The 19,031-nt window shown below is 41.5% G+C and overlaps 1 protein-coding gene across 1 annotated transcript; it reads right to left on the minus strand.

The window, feature by feature from the left end:
- Positions 1–7,324: 7,324 nt before the first annotated feature.
- On the minus strand, positions 7,325–13,842 carry IL22RA2 (interleukin 22 receptor subunit alpha 2). The gene is made up of 7 exons (XM_039707549.1): positions 13,547–13,842; positions 13,017–13,135; positions 11,864–12,014; positions 10,875–11,053; positions 9,458–9,627; positions 8,842–9,020; positions 7,325–7,757 (listed from the first exon to the last, which is right to left on the minus strand). The coding sequence occupies exons 2-6, from the start codon at positions 13,078–13,080 to the stop codon at positions 8,865–8,867; spliced, it is 720 nt and encodes a 239-aa protein (XP_039563483.1). The 5' UTR covers positions 13,081–13,135; positions 13,547–13,842; the 3' UTR covers positions 7,325–7,757; positions 8,842–8,864.
- Between the last annotated feature and the right edge of the window lie 5,189 nt (positions 13,843–19,031).

Raw genomic sequence — 19,031 nt, forward strand, 5'->3', positions numbered from 1 at the left:
CTTATGCAGCAGAAGTTTCTTGGGTGTTGTTTTTTTTTCCTTTTCTAGCCAGCACAGCCAGGAAACAAGGTGTTGTGAAGTGTAACTTGTGGAACTTGCACATTTTGAGCAGGAGCAGAGCCCCTGGTGCAGGGAAGAGGCCTCATCCAAGGCAGGGGAGGCTCTTCGTTCTCTTACCACTGTAATGCTGATCTGAATGTTGGTGAAATCACAGGGCCTCTTGTCACTAACAAGAAGCTGAGGGTGACTGGAACAACTCAGCTCCTGAAGTAAGGCTGATGAGTGTGCAGAGCAATGTCCTCTTTTTGCCTCCTGCCTCGGATTACGTGGCTAGTGCTGCATTCCAGGCAGGATCATTGAATATTACATACTGAACTATACTGCCTTCAGAGAAATAGCACCTCACTAAAAGCATTCCCAAAGGTCACTGATTGCAGTATGAGCTCTGACTGGATGTGTTAGATAAAGATTGAGTAGAGCTGTCAAGGACAATTTTCATTCCTGTCCTACTCCAGGAAATTTAGACATGTCATTGGAAATCTCACAGCCTGGAAATTTAAGAACACAAGGGGCTTTTTCCCACAGAGAAGAGAATGTTATTTTATTTTTGCACTCAAAAAACAAAATGCTGTCAATGATATTTTAATAAAAGGTATTTTTTCCTCTCAGAAAAATTTCAGTTTTTCATTAAAAGTATTTTTCTGGAAGTGTTTTCATTGATACTCTCCACATGCAGGGCAGAGGCTTATAGAAAATCAGCTGAAGCTTCTATGCTATTCAGTTTGCCCTCCCCTGTTTGGCTTATTTCCCCACCTTACACCATACCATAACTGGCTATTCTTGGACCTTGAGAGGTTGTGTTTCAGTGCATGGCTTTTCTGTCTGGTCAGATTGAAGGCTTCACTCTGAAATGTTTTCCTACTTCATCTGGAAGACAAAAAAAATCTTTTTTTGTTGTAATGGTCAGTCATGGTAAAAACATGGACAACATAATGTTCCTTTGGATGACTGATGGTAATTTAAGTTGGTTCTTTCAGCTGTCTTTAATATACAGCAGGTATAATAATCAAGCAAAGTGCCTTTTCCCAGTCCTAACAGGCTTTCCTCCAAGGCATGACAAACACTGTGTTTGCACACACTGAAAGGATCACACAGCTGCAGTAGCTCTTGCTTATTTGTGCCTCTGGTTCTTTTTGAGGTCATAGCAGAGCTTGTAGAGCAAGGAGGTGTATGGCTGGAACATTCAGAATAACTGATCTCACTACATCTCCCAGGTGGTTTTCCAAGTTCTGTGCATGTCCTGCTCAGCTCTTCCCATTGCTTGTGCTTGACCCCAGCCTCTTGTGTTTTAAAATCTTCGGCGCTCAAAGTACATTGCACTTTATATCACTGTGTCTGTCTCCTGTTATTTCAGGGAATCTGAAATAACAGGGAATTTGCTCCTCACAAATACCAGCGAGGAGCAAATTGGCAAGACATAATGTCCTTGTGTGCCCAGGGATGGCATAGTGATACATCTTGTGTAGCTTGAGAGGATTTTACTATTTATTTAGTAAGTTTCTGCACTTTTAGCATAAATTTTCATGGTACTTATGAATGGAGAAATATTTCATTGAGTGAGACAATGCTTCAGCTTCAAGAAATTATTCAGAATGAATATGATAAAAAGAAGTACCAAACTGGGATGTCAGTCAGTTTCTCGAGTATCTTCACATTCATTTTCCAGAGTTTCACTCATCCTACTCTATTTTCCACAAGATAGTTCAAATTTTAAAGTGATCATTCAAATATAAACACAATCATTCAAAGACAAAGAGAAGGTCCTTGGCACTAGAAAGGCTACTGTGCCCAAGGTACCCTGCAACTCCAGTGTACATATCAGCATTATTTCATCCCCATTACCAGTTTTTTTCCTCAAATTTGTTAATGTAACCCTACAAATCAAATACACATGGCTTCAGGGTCCAGCTTATACCTGCTAAATATTCTATTAGTACATTACAGTAGTATTTCAGTGACTGGAGTAGAGCTTCAGTCACCCAAGCACAGATGTTGTGTGCATGACTTCAGCTGCCACCCCCAGGAAGTGAGAATCTCACGCAGTTCCCTCACTGAATCTGCCAACCATGCATGAATTTCTCTCTCTGGCTTTAGAAATCTTCTCTGTAATGACTCTTCTTCCTCTAAGGTTGCTGCTGAAAGAGCTGAAATTTCCTCTCTGATCAGAACACATCTATGTTGTGTCCTTATAGGTATATCTTCTCCTTGACTACGGACACATATGAAAGAATTTTGCTCCATAGAAGTATGGGTCTCCTTTTCAAAAGCAGAAACTGCTTAATGTCTGTGTTGTTCATCAAATTACTTTGCTCCTATTTTGTATGCTTGTTGAAATACACATTTCTGCTCTAATGCTTCTTCCCAGCCCCTGTCTATGTGCACTTTGTCTTCTTTCCTTTTCTGTCTTTTCCAGCAATTTCTTCTCCAGGTTTATGTCTCTGAGTCTCATTCCACTCAGAACATGATTTCAGAGACCCTCTGGAAGTGTTTGATTTAACACAGACAGTGCTATTGTTTATCTTTTTGCTGATATCTTTTAGGAGCTTTATTTTTCCAAATATAAGAGTTTATATTAAGAAGTTAGACTAGAAATAAGACACTAGACCTATAACAATCATGTTCTTGTCAGCTATTCAACAAACCCAGTGTTACCTAACAAGCAATGTTAAAAAAATACTCCTCTGCTGTAAAAAATGAAAAACAAGAGCTTTCTTAGAAATTTGTATGATTTATGATTTCTTACACTCAAAAAAGAAAAAAAAAAGTATTAGAAAGACACTGCCTGAAATAAATAAATTAATATCAATTTTCATGATGCTCTTTTGTGGGTATAACAATTAGCACAATGGCTCTTCATTGTCATCCTGTTCCTGTGTTTAAAAGTAAGGACATTTCTGAAGAGTCTGGTCCTCAGTGTGATACTCTTGGGATGCATTTTTTCATTATTGAGGATATTTAGGCAACTCAGCATCAGGGCCCCAATTCCTTAGAAAAGAGAAAAATGTTTAAAAATTTAAAACTGTCTTCAGTATTTATCTCAGATCATAGAAATTTTCAGGTATTTATTTCCTTGTAAGCATCGGGGCTCAAGCTTCCTATTTTTCCCCATCCCAAGCCAAAATTCTGGTAGCAATGACTCCTTTAACTGGGTTTTCAGTGGAATAAACACGTAACACAATAAAACAGTGACTTCATAATTTGGGGAATTACATTTTAAAGGGGTTTTTTTCCCCCTTTGGAAACCTTTTACAAAAGATTCTGAAAACAAGTTGCAAAGGAGACTGTAACTTTCCTGATCATGAACACCAGTGTCATTTCTTTCCCTTCCCTTCTCTCCAGAAAGTACCCTTCTTTTGTGTCCTGTGTCCTTTGTCACAGACTACTGCTCAGGAGTTTGAGATTTCTCCTTTTTTTTTTTTATAGACAGGTTTTACAGATTAGTATCTTTGATCCTTGTAGCAAACGTTGGAATCCAGAGAAAACCCCGCCTATTTATGATTAATTCCCCGCAGTCTGAAATACTTGCTAATGTCTAACAGATCTGTGGCAAAAGCCAAATGTCATTTCACAACAGAACTCCACCCTAGGCCACAAAGTGGTTCTTAGCTGAGATCAAGCCATGCAAGTGTGAAAACCCCAGGTCCACATCTGATTACAGCAGATACATGGGAGGTATGAAGGGGACTGGCCAGATGCTGCACCATATGATGAACACCAAGGACCATGGCATACTATAAAACCAGGCATTTATATGGTACAGCTGGCCATGCATAATCTTCTCCTAATTTATAAGGCTGGAGCATCTGGTTCATTGCTGTTGCTCTATCAGCTTTTCTGGAGGCCTGTTCTTGAATTTCTGGTAGCTGAATATCGCTCTTCTGAGTGCCAGCAACATGGGAAGTTAAATCCATTTATAGTAGGAGATCAGCTCTCATTCTCTCTGGCAGATCAGATATCAGTTCAAACAAAGTCACGAAAGACAGAAGGGTAGGCCCTTGTGGGATGGGTTCCACTTCACAACAAAATCCACAACTGCAGACTCTAAAAGAATAATATCTATTTCTCACTGGCAGGACCCTCAGCCGTGACAGAGAGGCTTGGCCAGATGAGGCCATTGTGACAGGCTGTGGCCGTCCCTGCAGACATCCCTCAGCAGTGTGGCAGGTGAGAGCTCACAGAATAGGTCTCAATTTCTGCTTTTGTTACACTGCTTGATCTTTCCCTCCCAGCGCCATTGCCCTAGAAGTCAGCATTTCTCTCTTTCCTGAAACAGAAGCTGGCACCTGGCACCTGGCTTTTGGTTAGAAAATACCTGCTGTGTAAGTGACTAAAAAAACAAGAGACGAGTGTTCTCAGTTGGGTCTTGAAAACTTTTTGCAAGAAGGAGCCAAGTGAACAATGTGAAAGCATCCTGAACTAAATGGGGTGCACATGATCAACCCCCCTGTGCAGCTGTGTGCCAGCCTGGGTGGTTCTAGAGATGTGGACCCACAGCAAATGGTTTGCTTGTGCCCATGAGGAGAAAGAGAAAGGAGGGCTAGAACTCACTCTTCCAGGCATTTCCAAACTGACTTGTCAGCAGGAAAGTCCCAGCTATAGTTGTGGAGTTGTTAACAGCAGTGCAGCATGCACTCTAAGGCACAAAAATTAGTTTTTTGAAGTTACAGCATTACCGAGTCTACCTAGAAATTGAGTCCAGATCACTCAGCCTTAGGGGACGAAAAAGAGCAGCAGCAATCACTCTATCAAACCTTTCCCCAGTAAAATTACATGTCAGGACAGCACTGAAAGAAAATTAGCATTTCAAATGGAAAGGGAAAATTTGCTTTTGCAGAACATCATGGGGTTGGCAGTAATAAATCATGGTACTGTCAGAATGGGAGTGGGTTCCTGCAACTCTTGCACTGCTTTCTGTAAGCCTGTGTTGTTGCTGAGGAAGTGAAATCTGGTTAGCCCACAACTTAGCACACAACTGTGCAAGACTTCTTCAGATCTTTTATTGCTTTTCCCAGAATTCATGCTGCACATTTTTCACAATTTTATCAAATTGAAAAAATTTCAGGTTTCAAATGCCTTCATAGACCCATAGCATGGCAACTGCTCTATTTCTAGCTGGGTCTGAATACTGCAGGTACTCCTATGGCTCTGCCTCTTCTTTTTTCTCTCTCTCTTTTTTTTTTTTTTTATGTTCTCTATAATGCAGTATTATCCTCTGCATCTGACATAGGTGCAGTATCTGGAATTGTCAGAATCTGTTCTCTGATAAAGCTTTATCTTTGTGTAACAATGGCTACATGAGCTGCCCTAAGGAAATAAATGAATTTGAGAAAGAACTTCAATTACTACAGATACTGTTTTCAGGCTGTGAAAACCCACTGCTGAAATACAAGATAGACTATTCTTTAATTGTTTGCCTGGACAGTTTTTCTGGCCAGTGCAAGACAGGCAGCAGGATCTCACACTTGTCTTGGCACCAGGTATTGCACAGAGATGTAAAGGCTTGCTTCTCAAAAAATTCTTGCCTAAATAAAGAAACTGTGGGATATGAGTGTGCAAAGCAACTGAAAGAATTGAGAAAGGAGCAAAAAGGGAAATGTGGTGAAAGAAACCTGGTTTTATGGATTAGATGTGTGGATATGGCTGGATGTCTGCAAACCTAGTTGTCCCAATATACCATGTATTATAATCAGGTGGTGGAAATATTTATCATGTGATGACCTCTTTCATTCTGTTAAAGGCAAGAGTGACCAGCATTAACTTCCTTAAACATAGCCTCTTCCCAAATGCCTACTGCCAGCATCCTGAAGCGGCTCTCAGCTCTGATGCCTCCAGGGGAGGTGCTATTGACAGACCATGAAAAATGCTTTGGATTTGGCTTCAGAGAATTCAATGTCTGTTCCTTAAACTGAATTGATCCACCTTTGTGTATGTGAATTAAGGGAAAAGTGGATAGTGATTATGTAGCTGGGACCTCCATTTTCCCAGGGCTTTCTTTTCCCTTTTGTGTCTGGGCCACTCTCACCTCCTCTCATTTAATCTGCAATAACAGAACATAGTCAAGTACTGAGATTCTCATTACTTACAGACCTTGCATATCTGCAAAAGCTAATTCACCCCTCCCTCCTGGAGTGGCTTAGTGAGTTCCTGCCAGACCTTGCCCATTTTTTTCCCTTGTATGGTTAAGGGCTAAAATAATCAGAATTCCCAGGTAATGGTCAGCATTCAGTCACCATTTACTGTGAAATGGCTAAAATTGAGGTCACAGAATCACAGAATTCTTAGGTCTGAAAGGAACCTCTGGAAATCATTCAGTCTATCCTCCCTGCCCAGGCAAGGCTACCTAGGGGTGACACAGGAACGTGTCCAGGTGTGTTAGAATGTCTCCAGAGAGGAAAACTCCATGACCTCCCTGAGCAGCCTCTTTCAGTGCTCTGCCACCCTTAGTGGAAGGAAGCTTTCTCACATGTTGAGGCGAAAATTCTTGTGTTTTAGCCAATGGCCGTTGCTCCTCATCCTGTCACTGGGCACCGCTGACAACAGTCTGGCACCATCCTCTTGGCACCCACCTTTGAGGTATTTACATGCACTAATGAGATCCCTTCTCTCCTCTAGACTAACAGACTCAACTCCCTCAGATGCTTCTTAAAAAAGAGGTGCTCCAGAGCCTTCATCACCTTTGTGGTTCCCCACTGGGCCCTCTCCAGTCACATCTTGTATTTCTTGTGCTGAGCAGCCCAGAATTGGGCACAGCACTCCAGACGTGGCCTCACTAGGGCTGAGTAGAGGGTCAGGACCATGTCCCTTGACCTGCTGGCCACACTCTCCCAATGCAGCCCAGGATACACTGGCCCTCCTGGTCACAAGGGCAGTGCCAGCTCATGGTCATCCCCCAGGTCCTTCTCTGCCAATCTGCTCTCCAGGAGGTCAGTCCCCAGCCTCTGCTGGTACTTGGGGTTATTCCTCCCCATGTGCAGGACCCTACACTTGGCCTTGTTGAACCTCATTATGTTTGTCTCCACCCAATTTTCCAGCCTATCAAGGTCCCACTGGATGACAGCACAACCTTCTGGTTTATCAGCCACTCCCCACAGTTCTGTTTCATCAGCAAACTTGCTGAGGGTCTCTTTCCTTTAACCATCTTTCACTGAATGGAAAAGAAGATCTTTCCTGTTTTAGTTTACATTCAGTCCTGGCTAATCACATACTGGTTTCACTGTGGGAAATATTATGTTGAGGGCTCTACAATGACACTGTGAGCATGGAATTACGCCTGTATTGCACATTTCTTAATTTAAAAGAAGGACACTTTTTTTCATTTGCTGTTGTAATCATTGTAGAAAACATGAAATATCTGAAACTTCTATTTTATAGATAGTATTTTAATTTCAAGACTTAAAATATAAAACCCCTAGAAGCAATCTTAAGGATATTTCCACAAAGACTTTTTCATAGTTTTATTTTTATATTACAAGTCTTTTTACCTTTGAAAATGCAAATATATACCATCATAAATTGTAATACAGGACATACTCCTTGACCTTCATGTAGCATAAAAGGATTGTGATCAAATAATCAAATAATTTAATGCAGCAAAGGTTAGTTTAAACAGTATCCAAGTGTGTATTCCAGACATAGAGAGCAGATGTTGATTTACAGCTGGCTGGACCTGTGATGGAAGGCATCTTCTGTCATTGTCCCTGTAATGGGGAAGAGAAAGAGAATTGCTGCATTTAAGCTGGGTGGTATTCAACTGAACTGACATTCAACACATGCCATTCACCTGCATCTGTCCTGTCCCTCTGCAAGTTGTTTGGAAGTCCAGCTCTAACCTGAGTTTCCAGCTCTTTACAGTACAGGCCAAGCAAGGAGAAAATGGAGGCAAGTCCCCTAGAAAGTGACTCCCTCCTTAGCCTAAACCCAGTGACCAAAACTCGAGAGACACCAAAGATACATATCATAATATAAAGCAGTAGAAAGGAAAACTTCTATAATTTCAGGGTACAGAACTGAGAACAGAAGCCCAGGTTAAAATTGACACTTTTCCAGTTTTCCTCTCTTACCCCAAATCTGAGCCTGCTAAGACTAATTTCAATGAAGTCAAGTTTGGTTTAGGTCTTTGTACTCTCCATGCCTTTGTACCTGCAAGGCAGGATTGATAGCACATATTTTGGCTAGGCATATGATATGTGACAATAGCCTAGTGATTGATGTAAGTAAAAAAACTAGATTTTTCAGATCAGCTAGTAGAGATAATTCTTGCATTTGGCCCACTGGAACTCATGACATTTGAGAACTGATTTATTTTTAAAAACACTACACTAAAGAGTGTCCATGAAAAGGGGACAGGCTCATTTTAATTAATCCATCACATCAATTCCTGAGCAGAAAAGGCTGGCAGAGCTTGCAGAAGACTTGCATGTTAATAAAGTTGGAGGTCACTCATTTTTCTAGTTAATTATTAGTTGACAAGAAAGCATTTATGAAAGCGATGCTATGTATAACTATTTAACTATACTATGTACAACTGTTTAAAGAAAGGGAAGAAGCAGGTATTTCAGAGGACATGCAAATGATTATCTATCCCATTCCTCTGATCATCTTGGCCTTATCATTCTTATCTGGTGTGCATCTGAGATTGTGTAAGTATTCCAGCTAATATTGTCATGTGGGATGGCAGTTTCTATGACACACTTTTTTCTCTAATTTTGGAGAGTGTCTGCCTTTGGTGAAGGGATAGATCTTTACTTCCAGAGTCATCTCCAGTTTCAGCCAGTGACTTACCTGTCCCAGAGGTGCCAGCCCTGTCACTGCAGCACGGTGCATTGCCTGCTGCTGTAGGCACTGCTGTGGTCCAGCAGCGGCATGTACATTTTAGCCACGATGCAGTAGCTGACTCCAGGCCTCAAATCTTCTATTTTAACAACCTTGTCTTTCCCTTCATACACCAGGACCCTGTGTTGCTTTATAGACAGTGGAAAAAGAAGAGCGAGTCAAGCACATTTCCCTAGCAAGTGTGTCTGTGAGAAAAGCTTGATGAGAAGAGAGGATCCAGAACAGCACGTGTACTTACACAAATACAACAGCATTAATAACTTATTTATGCTTTTTTAAGAAAATTCTCTTCCCCCCCCCAAATTCCTCTCTAGTGCCAGTTTTTTTAACTAGGTTATAGATTATGAAGTATTAAGTTGATGGAAAACAATAGAGGGAGGAATTCCAAATCAATTCAATCAAATTCAATTCCTGAAAAATAAGCCTACTTTGTTTTCAAACACTTGCACAGTCATCGCTGCTCCCACAATCCCAGAAGACTGTTTCAACAGCAAAACAAGTATAGTGTGCCCACACTTTTCTGGCTATTCAATGATAAAGGGTTCATATCTGAATATACTCTTACCTCATCTAGCAAGTTGTTAATTATGAAGACTTGATACAGCAGCTCATAATAATTTGTCATTGGTATTTTGCTGCCTCTCTTCCTTCTATAAGGAGAACGTGGAGCCTGGAGCTTTACTGTTATGGATTTGTTGCTATGAACCACAGTTACCATTGGAGGTCCTATCATAGCTATAGAAAAAAAAAAGCAAAGCTATAAACACAATTATAGTTTATGAATAATATTTCCTAGAATGCAATTTGAATCCATTCAACAAATGCTCATGTTACCAACAATATATCATGCAATATTTACTCCTGAAGCGACACTTTGTAAATTCTTACTTCTTGGTGTTTATTTGGTTTGGTTATTGTTATTTTGGAGGTGACATTTCCTGTGTTTGTAAATCTGTCTTTGAGCCAAACTCTTTGAAATCCCTTAGAGCTGATGTTGCTATGTGCTGACTGGTCAAGCAAAATTTAAAAATTGCCCTGATTTTCTTCTTCCCTCATATTTGTCTCTGTGCTTTCTGCACAAAACATCCATTTAAACCACTTCAGCTGTGCCAAAGATGCAGTTTACACCACCACTTTCAAATATTTTGCAACTGGCTTGGTTAAACACAGCTAAGGCTTGAAGCCAGTGCCTGCATACATGTGTGTGTAGCACCAGCAATGTGGGGACACAGGCAGCAGCTGCCACACAAATCTCTCCAGGAAGAGGAGGTGGCACAGACAAGATGTTCTGGTTTTACTGCAAGGTACTTCTTTATGTCAAAGCTTGTTGTTTCATCTGTGCAAGAGGCTCAAGGTGGTTTGCACTTCAGGGCTGTGGAGTGACCCACACTGACAATTTGATTTTGCATTGGCCAGTGAGGGAAAATGGGTTAATTCATGGTGAACTTGCTGGTAGGTAGACTGCTACTCTTCAGTGTTTGGGCACTCTGTTTCTAACATGCTGTGGCACTACAATGACAGTGCTAACCAAAAGCTCTGCACATGTCCTTTCTATGTCCTATCCTGCAGTCAGGATAACACATAAATGTGAGAAGAATAGACACACCACACAGTGTGTGTTCTCTCTTCTCCCTCCAAAGAAAATATGCTTCCTTTTTTATTGTCCTAAGCCCTGTCTTTCCAGCAGCTCCAAAAATGCCTGAAAATTATTTGTGTACTTCCATGCCCAGAGGAAGAGGTTAAATTAAAGGGATCTTTTGATCTCCTAATTACTGGTAAATGGCTATTTAGCCATAATCACTTGGCTTTCAAGTGTGTGGAGAATTACTCTGGCAGAACACTTCACCTGAGAGCTATTGACTCACTTCTTTACATACAGCTTTGTGGCTAGAAATGGATAACTCCTGTTTGCAAATTGTGAGCAGAAATTATGTGTTCCATGCCAGGGAAGATCAAATTCCTTCCAGGGGACATGCACTTACTTTCTCGCCAAGGAGTGAATCTGCAGCTGAGGCTCCAGTCGGAATAGACACCAGCCAGGGCTGCTCTCACTCTGCTGTAGTAAGGCTCCTGGACGTCAGAGGTCTCACGTGTTAGGTCACAGACATGGCTTGAAATCCCCCAGCACTCATGCTTGTTTTGCCAGGTGCTCTGCCCATACCTATGGAAAAGAGGAGGAAGGATGTAAATTTTAGGGATCATCGCCTGTGTCCATGCAGATTCTCAGCCATCTGTTTTACTCTCGTGGCCATGGGCAAGCATCCTGCCATGGAAATTAACTGCCTTCAATTTGATAACAGGGAAGGTTAATTTCATGGGTGTTTGGGAACTACAGATTTCTGTCCTTTCTGAAAGCAATCTAAAGCAGAGACACGAGTCACCAGCCTTGTCAGAAGCCACCTCTTATCTGCCCCATGGGAGAGGTGGGCAAGCTTTGGCTTAGCCAGTGTGTTCACTGATGGGAAGAATGCCAGATTTCACCAAATGATTCCTCAAGGGCAATAATGATTGCAGGCACTCACCAGTGTGCCAGGGATGGAGCAGATCCTGGAGACCAGCCCCTAATGTTGCCTCAATCTTTCCATGCAAGGTACCCTGAGACAGTGCTGTGGGCAAGGTAAGCCACTGAAATACCTTTAATGTTCTATTACAGAATAACTTGACCTGGCTAGACCTGCTTGAGGCAGGTGGCTGGACCCAGTGACTTTCAGAGGTCCTCTGCAAACTACATTTTGCTTCAAATCCCTGGTGCAATGAGGGTGCAGAGCATGGTGCTGGAGGTGCTTACTCCTTGCCCACCTCGTGCTGCTTGACTGCACCTTGTGGGATTGGTAAGTGCAGAAACAACTGAGAGCTGGCAGCCAAGCAGGACGTGGCTGTTCCCCAGGAATGAGAACCTCCTGTCACCTGAGAAGTCATTTTAGCCCCAGCAGGGCTAAGCCCCAGCACAGTGGGAGGCTCTGGTACTTACACTTTATACTGCACAAAGTAGAGCGCATCTCTTGCCTCTCTGGCCCACCCAGGCTGCCAATGCAAAGTGGTGTTGAAATTTAACGAATGGAACTCTACCTTCTGTGGCTTAATCGAATCTTGCAGGTCTTGGTTTTCCAAAACTAAAAGCGCTGCAGACAAGAAGGAATGATAACATAAGGTGCTTGTCACAGACACACTCCTCCACATTGGAATCTGAGAGTATTGCTACAGACCATTTTTTTTTCATGACTAGCAGACCACAGGGAAATTAAATCTCCTGGATCTCACATTCAAAACTTTCCAAGTCACGAAGTCAAGCAGTTACAAAAAAACCACCTTTAGAACTATGAAAGAAATACTTTTATGTGGTCTGAGTGTTTGAGTTGGGGCTTTTTTTGCTGTTTGTTTTGGGTTTGTTTGTTCTTTCATTGTTATTTTAGTTTTCTTTTTCTTTTTTTTTCTTTTTTGTTGGTTTATTGGTATATTTTTCCTTAGTGAGTTTGCTGCTGTGAAAGATGCTGCACAACCATCCCAGGAAATAAACCCTTCAGATCTCTTCACAGAGTCTGCAGTGAGCATCCCATCAATACTTAAAAGTCAAGTGCTCTTTACTACACAACTCAACTTTAACCTGAAGAGATACAGCTCTTTTAACTGTTGCCACAGTCATGTTTACCAGCTCCTGCCTATTAAACAACCACCTAAAATTCACTTCTTTTCCTGTCTGTACCACTGAGACAGTGGAAAAGCTGTCTGACAGTTTTCAAGATCATCTCTTTTCAAACTGTTATATTATTTATAACAGATTCAGTTAACAACCTCTCTGAATCATTCAAACCCTAATATTTTTGTGGGTTTTACAAACCAGATGACAGCAGCTTTTACCCTGGCATAGCACAGAATCAGATAAGACTTGTACTGGCTGAACTAAAACTCGTAATACAACCATGAAAAAATCTAATGGGAAACACGTTCATTTTATCTGCATTTCGGAACCTGGGAAGATAAAATTACAAACTAATTTGAAAGTGACTAGCTTTTGAAACCCACCAAAGGATACAGAGATTTCTTGACTCATCCAAAAATTCAATAACAAGCTCTGTCCTCCCACCCCTTCCCATACAGAAAAAGAGCAAAAAGCCCTTACTTACAAGTTGTCTCATCCTGAAGCAGGTGCATCAGTAAGCAGAGGAAGGAAAGCATGATCCTCCTCATGCTTAGGAGAGCAGCTCCATGACTGAAAAGCACCTCTCTTCCTCTTGGGCATGTCCTATGAGGAAGTAATTGTTAAGCACTCCAGAGTTCCCCTTATTTTCAGTGGTTTCCAAATTCCCCGGTTTGGCTTTGGTTTAATTTAGCTGCAAAACATATGAGTAGCTCTAAATTAAACATGACCAATTGTTCTTTCTTGGCAGCTGTGGTCATGCAGAGTTTGGAACTAATTATGAACCAAGCCATTATGACAAAGGTCCTCTTTTTAAGACACTAATTCCCACATGATGTCTGCCAATATTGCTTTACCCCATAAATTTGTCACAGAAGACTTTCTTGTTTGCCATGCTAAGATTTTTAATATTTTAATTTTTATTTATTTATTTATTTGTTTAATTATTTTCAGTTCACTAGTTGCTCAGAGCTGAAGAACACAAAAAATTTTGCTCCAAAGATATAAAAGACCTACCCATGGGATGTGCTTTAGGTTTGATGGACTGCCTCTGGGCCAAAAGCAAGAGCTGGAATTTGCAGGTATGCTGGTGGCAGGACATCATCTAGGGGGCTGTCGCTGGAGGAATGAGGGGCTCTGAAATCACTTCTGGCTGTTGGGCAGCATATGCTGGCATCATCCCATGCTGGCTGCAGGGGAGATGCTGGGATGCTGGGGAAGTTGTAGGACTGACAGCCTCCAGACTGGAATTAGGAAGATAAGCCCAGCCCACAGGGCAAAGTGCCACTCTGGGTTGGACTTTCAGACTGCTCGGAATCGTATGCCCCAATTGGTGCAGGTGTGCTGCAACACTGCCTGCACAAATATTGCCATTTGTCAGTGTGTGTTATCCTCTGCATCCTGCCTGCCCAATATGTCCATCCCTACAAGCTTGACTCCAGGGCTGGGGACGCTGGGGCTCTCTGGTGGGAAAAAAATCTCACTTTGTTCTTGCAAATGCTTTAATGCCACGTGCACGTCTGCCTGGTGGGAGATGTGTTTTGTGCTCCCGGGTAGTGTGGAAAGCTCAGACAATTCTGTTGCTGGTGGTGAACATGAACACCAAGCTACTGCCTAGGCTTGCCCCTCACTCTTCCCTCCCGAAAGCTCCCCGATGCTGACACCCACTGGTACTTCACTGCTCATGCACTAGTGCAGCTCAGCAAAAGTCAGGATGCTTTCTCTCTGCAAACTCATGATGGTAAGCAAGAGGAGAAAAATACTAATTTTATAAGACTTAGTGAAGCCCTGTGTAACAGCTTTCACAAAAGGAGTAATTAATGGATGTGAAGACTACCTGTCTACTAACAAATAATTGTTATGAAATCATCTTTACTTTGGGAAAATGTGGAAACAGAAGACTTGTCAGGTCAAAACAAGTGCAAGTTCTGATCCAAATGAACTTATTTAAAGGCCACTAGTTATATTGAACAAACTGAACAACACCTAGTCAAGAAGCTGATTTTGGTCAGATAGATGGGCACAGGGTCTCTGTTCAGCTGATCACCTATATCTCATTATACTAGCACCAAACCTGCTCCATATATAGAAAAATGCTAACTGTGTAGCTTTGAATAATGAATTAGTCAAACCAATTAAGGTAATTAAAGAACTGAGAAAAAATGAAGGAAAACCCCCCCACCAAAATGCAGGCAGAAGTCAGAAATTCTATCTCCAGCTGCAGATTTTTTGTTTATCCCTTTCCCCATGGAAATGGATCCATTAAAAAAACTTTAAATAGTTTATTTACTTTAAATAGTTCCCCACACCAAACTCAATTGGTATTTCATCATGTTATATGAGCTCAAGTACGGGAATAGGGAACTTTTACAAACCAATCACTAGACTGAAAAGTCATCAGTGTTTAGTCACAGGTCATGAATTTGTTTACTTGAATTGTACACACCTTCCCATATCCCAAGAAGGAGCCCATTGCCAGGAGATGAAGTGTGGACCTTTGTCAAAGTTCCTTTTGATGGTGGCTCCTCCTAGCAAAGCAGAGCTGAGGGCCAGCCTGCGGGCACCAGTGAGTTTTGCTCGGAAAAGGCTGCTGTGTGATGTGGTGAGATGGGGCAAGAAATGCCTGTCACATGGGTGCTGGAAAACACCCAGGGTTTCCTGCACACTGCGCTCCAGAGTGTTTTATCTGCAGCTGAGCTCGGCGCTCTGCAGTAATCAGTAACTCTTCACATACTTTCTGTTGTCATTGAAACAGCCGCTGTTGCAATAGCAGGCTAATAGCACCTGTGCTACTCATTGGCCTCAGTCATTTATGTGATAAAAATCACCACAACCACAAGGACCTGCTGCACACACACACACATGCAGACATGTACATGCATGTATGCCTGCAGCCTCACAGAATACATATATATACTGCATATACAGTGTATATATAGTGTATATAGCACATTTTAAAATGTAAACTATTGAGGAACACAGGACGATGCACACTGCAGTGCTATTTAAAATATGAGAACTCCTATAAACAATATTAAGGGTACTCTGAACAGTACTTCATGAAGAAATGGAAAGTTGAAGTGTATTATTTAGGCCAGCAGAATCCACATAAGTAGTTATGCTACTAGCTCATCCTAGCTTACACTGCAGCATCTTTCTGATCCAAACCACTGTGAAACAGCAGAACTGATATTTTTGTGACCCAACATAGAAAACCACGGGTATGAAAATTTTTTCCATTGCTGGAATAGAAACCTATCTGAATGCTGTGTAAACAGCTTGCTTTCTCTTGAGGACAGATTATTTTTACACACAGACTTTTACACACACTTTTACACACAGTAAAGTCAAGTATTTCTGCTGAAAGCTGCTTGGCTCATTTCATTAGAAAGGACCACCTCCTTGTTACTCCTTTTTTTTTTCCTTTTGCCCTTGAAAGAGTTGTTTCCCATACATAAGAGAGGAAAATGTAACCCTGAAACTGCTACTGTAGCACCACCTTTGGCTTTTCAGATGCGAGTCTGATATTTGCAGTGGTTGTGAGGGTCAGTTTTGCTTACATGCCTGGATGAGGATGTGGGAAAATGAAGAAAGCATATGCAAAGCATACAGGGAAAACTTCTAGTACCTGCCAGAGGCAAGGCAATTCTCTCTCGTGTGTGGCATTTCACACAAAAATAAAAAATGTGAGTGGTTCACGTTACTCTGAAGACTATTCGCAATTGGAGCCACAGTTTTCAGTCTTTTCTAAACAGCCAATGGACTCAGAGGAAAACCTGTCTTGGGAGGGGACTCTGGAGGACATTCCATCCAGCCTCAGCACAGGGATAGTGCCAATTTTATCCCACTGTTAACCACTTTTAACTTGAATTTCCTCCTGCATATCCTAGTGGGATTCCTCTGCTGCAATTTATGACAGATGTTTTTTGTGCTTTTATTGTGCTTTTACTCCAGATCTGCCATTTCTGCAAATGCTACAGTTTGCTATAGTTGGCAATTAGATTCCTCCCAAGCGCTACCTCTCCTGTCTGAAGGGATCCAGCTCCCTCAGCTTCTTCTGGCACGTGATGTGCAGCAGGACAGCCCTTCACCAGCTCAGTGGGGACTGGGAAAGTGAATCACTACACTGCACACAAAAATTAAAATGAAAGCAAAGAAAACCCCTATAGTCAGGCAGGAGGGACTTTTTAGATTTTTCTTCCCTGCTCTGTAGGGAAGAGACATTGCATCACACGAGTTCTTGCTGAGAAGTTTCTGAGGAAGCAAGGCAGACTTTCACTGCACAGTGTGTGCCTTCCCTGCTTTTTGCACACTGGCTTCATCTCTCACTGTTAAAGAGCTTGGGTCAACATTTTAAAGATTGCAGTTAGAAATTCCAGCTGCATCTACATAGGGAGACTTTTGACCATATTAAAGATGAAGATCTCCTGAAGGCTCAAAAGTAGCAAGTCATCATTTGCACATGCAGTATTTATTTAACAATGTGCGACACACTGATGTGACCGGGAAGTTAGTAACCAACACTAACATTCATTAGGAACTGAAATTAATACCAACCCCCAAAATAGCTCCAAGTCTTTCATTTAAATGACAAGTTCCCTTAAAATTGTCTGTTTTTCTCACTTGCAAAGCCATAGAATTATATTTTTTCCTACCACTGAGTGCTGTAGCTTGTTTAAGCCCATTAAGACACACTTTTTAGGTTGTGGATCCCTCACCAAATCATCTGCAGACAAAAAACTACCAACTTCGAGACATGTGAAATTAATATTCCAGAATTAGTTGGTTTTTCTTAGGTAATCTTCCTAGCCTAGTAAAGGTGCCAAGTTTTAAAATTGTCTGTTTTTCTCACTTGAAAAGATATAATAGAATTATATTTTGTCCTACCACTGAGTGCTGTAGCTTGTTTAAGCCCATTAAGACACACTTTTTAGGTTGTGGATCCCTCACCAAATCATCTGCAGACAAAAAACTACCAACTTCGAGACATGTGAAATTAATATTCCAGAATTAGTTGGTTTTTCTTAGGTAATCTTCCTAGCCTAGTAAAGGTGCCAAGTGCTCACTCAGCCAACAGAACCCACAAATAAAACTGGAGAGGTACATCACAAACATTGCTCATGCTTTCTTGGTCCACCTACTAAAGTAAAGAAAGGCTCAATTCTGGTAATGCCAATGCTCTCTGACACACTGCCACCAGAGGCAGCTGAGGCAACTCCTGATGTATTGGGTTTTTGGTTTTTTTTTTATTATTTTATTTTTTTTTAGTAGGGAGTGGTTCGAAGCCTCTGTGTCTAATCATCAAGTCCAGACGACACTGGGCTGACTCAGCACATGGCACAAGAAGGGCAAGGGGCTGGCAGGCCTGCACTTGGGAAAAGACACACAGAACTGGGATGCCAACCTTCACATTTGTCATCAAAAATTGGGCTGCAGAAGGAGCAAACACTTCTGGAAGCTACTTTGGATAATAAAACCTGGAAAGCTGCCAAGTTCCAGGGTTTCCATGGCCAAGGGAAAAAAGAAATAGAAAGAAGAAAAAAGAGAATCTGCCTTTCACTCATCTCTTCTGCAAGGAGAAATTTGCAAGCATCACACTTTCTAGCCTGTGGGTCAGTTCTCAGATTGTCTTTCGAATTCTCAGTATCATTCTCCATCACCCAAGAAGTGCAAACTCTAGACCGAGAAGTCCATTCTTACAATGATCTTTACCACCGTCTCCAAATACCTCCTGTATTTGTATATACACCATTTTACAAGCCTTTTTTGTTTTCCTTAATAAATACAACGTTGAAGATCTTGTGTGGATAGTCTCTAAGTATTCAGGAATCAGTGTTCTGAGCTTTTCAGGACAGGACCCTTCACACTTAACTGGTTTTCACACTTCTCAGAGGTGTTAGTTTCGAGTCTACTGCAACATGACTGTTTAACCAATAAGATCATTCTGTGATTCTTAAAGATAAAAAAGCTTTGTTCCATATTCGTCTTAAATGAAGTTTGGTGTACCTCAAATAAAATTGCTAGTTTTGCTGCACACCCTGAAGCAATTGACAAATTAATTCTTTGTAATTTACCATCCAAATTCACAGTACTTTATTGCAATTACTAGTCAGATTTGGGTGGTGAGCATAAACTAGTACTGTATTAAAAGCTGAGACAAGGCCAGATTGTTACTTGAAATGAAGCCACATGGAAGCAGGGACTGAGAAATGGCATAGATGCTCTCCACCTCCTTGCTACCACTGCCCTCTAGCCATTCAGGCAAGCTTTTGCAACCCTTCCTTCCTTCCTTGTTATAATTTATGTCACACTTGATCATATTTTCAGAAGGTTAGCACAAGCCTCAACTCCACCAAACCTGGTAGCAGAAAGCACACACAGTACATACAGTTCCTGTCTTCTGGAATGGAACTGCACATGCCCTCCACCCTTCCTGCTATTAACTGAGCTGCTATAAACTTAAATGTGCCACAAAACATAACACAAAACAGTCATGTCCAGA

This window comes from Passer montanus, unplaced genomic scaffold, assembly GCF_014805655.1.
Source record: "Passer montanus isolate IOZ18808 unplaced genomic scaffold, ASM1480565v1 scaffold2, whole genome shotgun sequence".
Classification (NCBI taxonomy): domain Eukaryota; kingdom Metazoa; phylum Chordata; class Aves; order Passeriformes; family Passeridae; genus Passer; species Passer montanus.

Coding starts and splice junctions, on each gene's coding strand:
- IL22RA2 (XM_039707549.1), bottom strand. CDS start 13,080: ATGAGGAGGATCATGCTTTCCTTCCTCTGCTTACTGATGCACCTGCTT. Junction 12,015..13,016: donor GCTTCAGGATGAGACAACTT/GTAAGTAAGGGC, acceptor TCTTGTCTGCAG/CGCTTTTAGTTTTGGAAAAC. Junction 9,628..10,874: donor ATTCACTCCTTGGCGAGAAA/GTAAGTGCATGT, acceptor TTTTTTCTATAG/CTATGATAGGACCTCCAATG.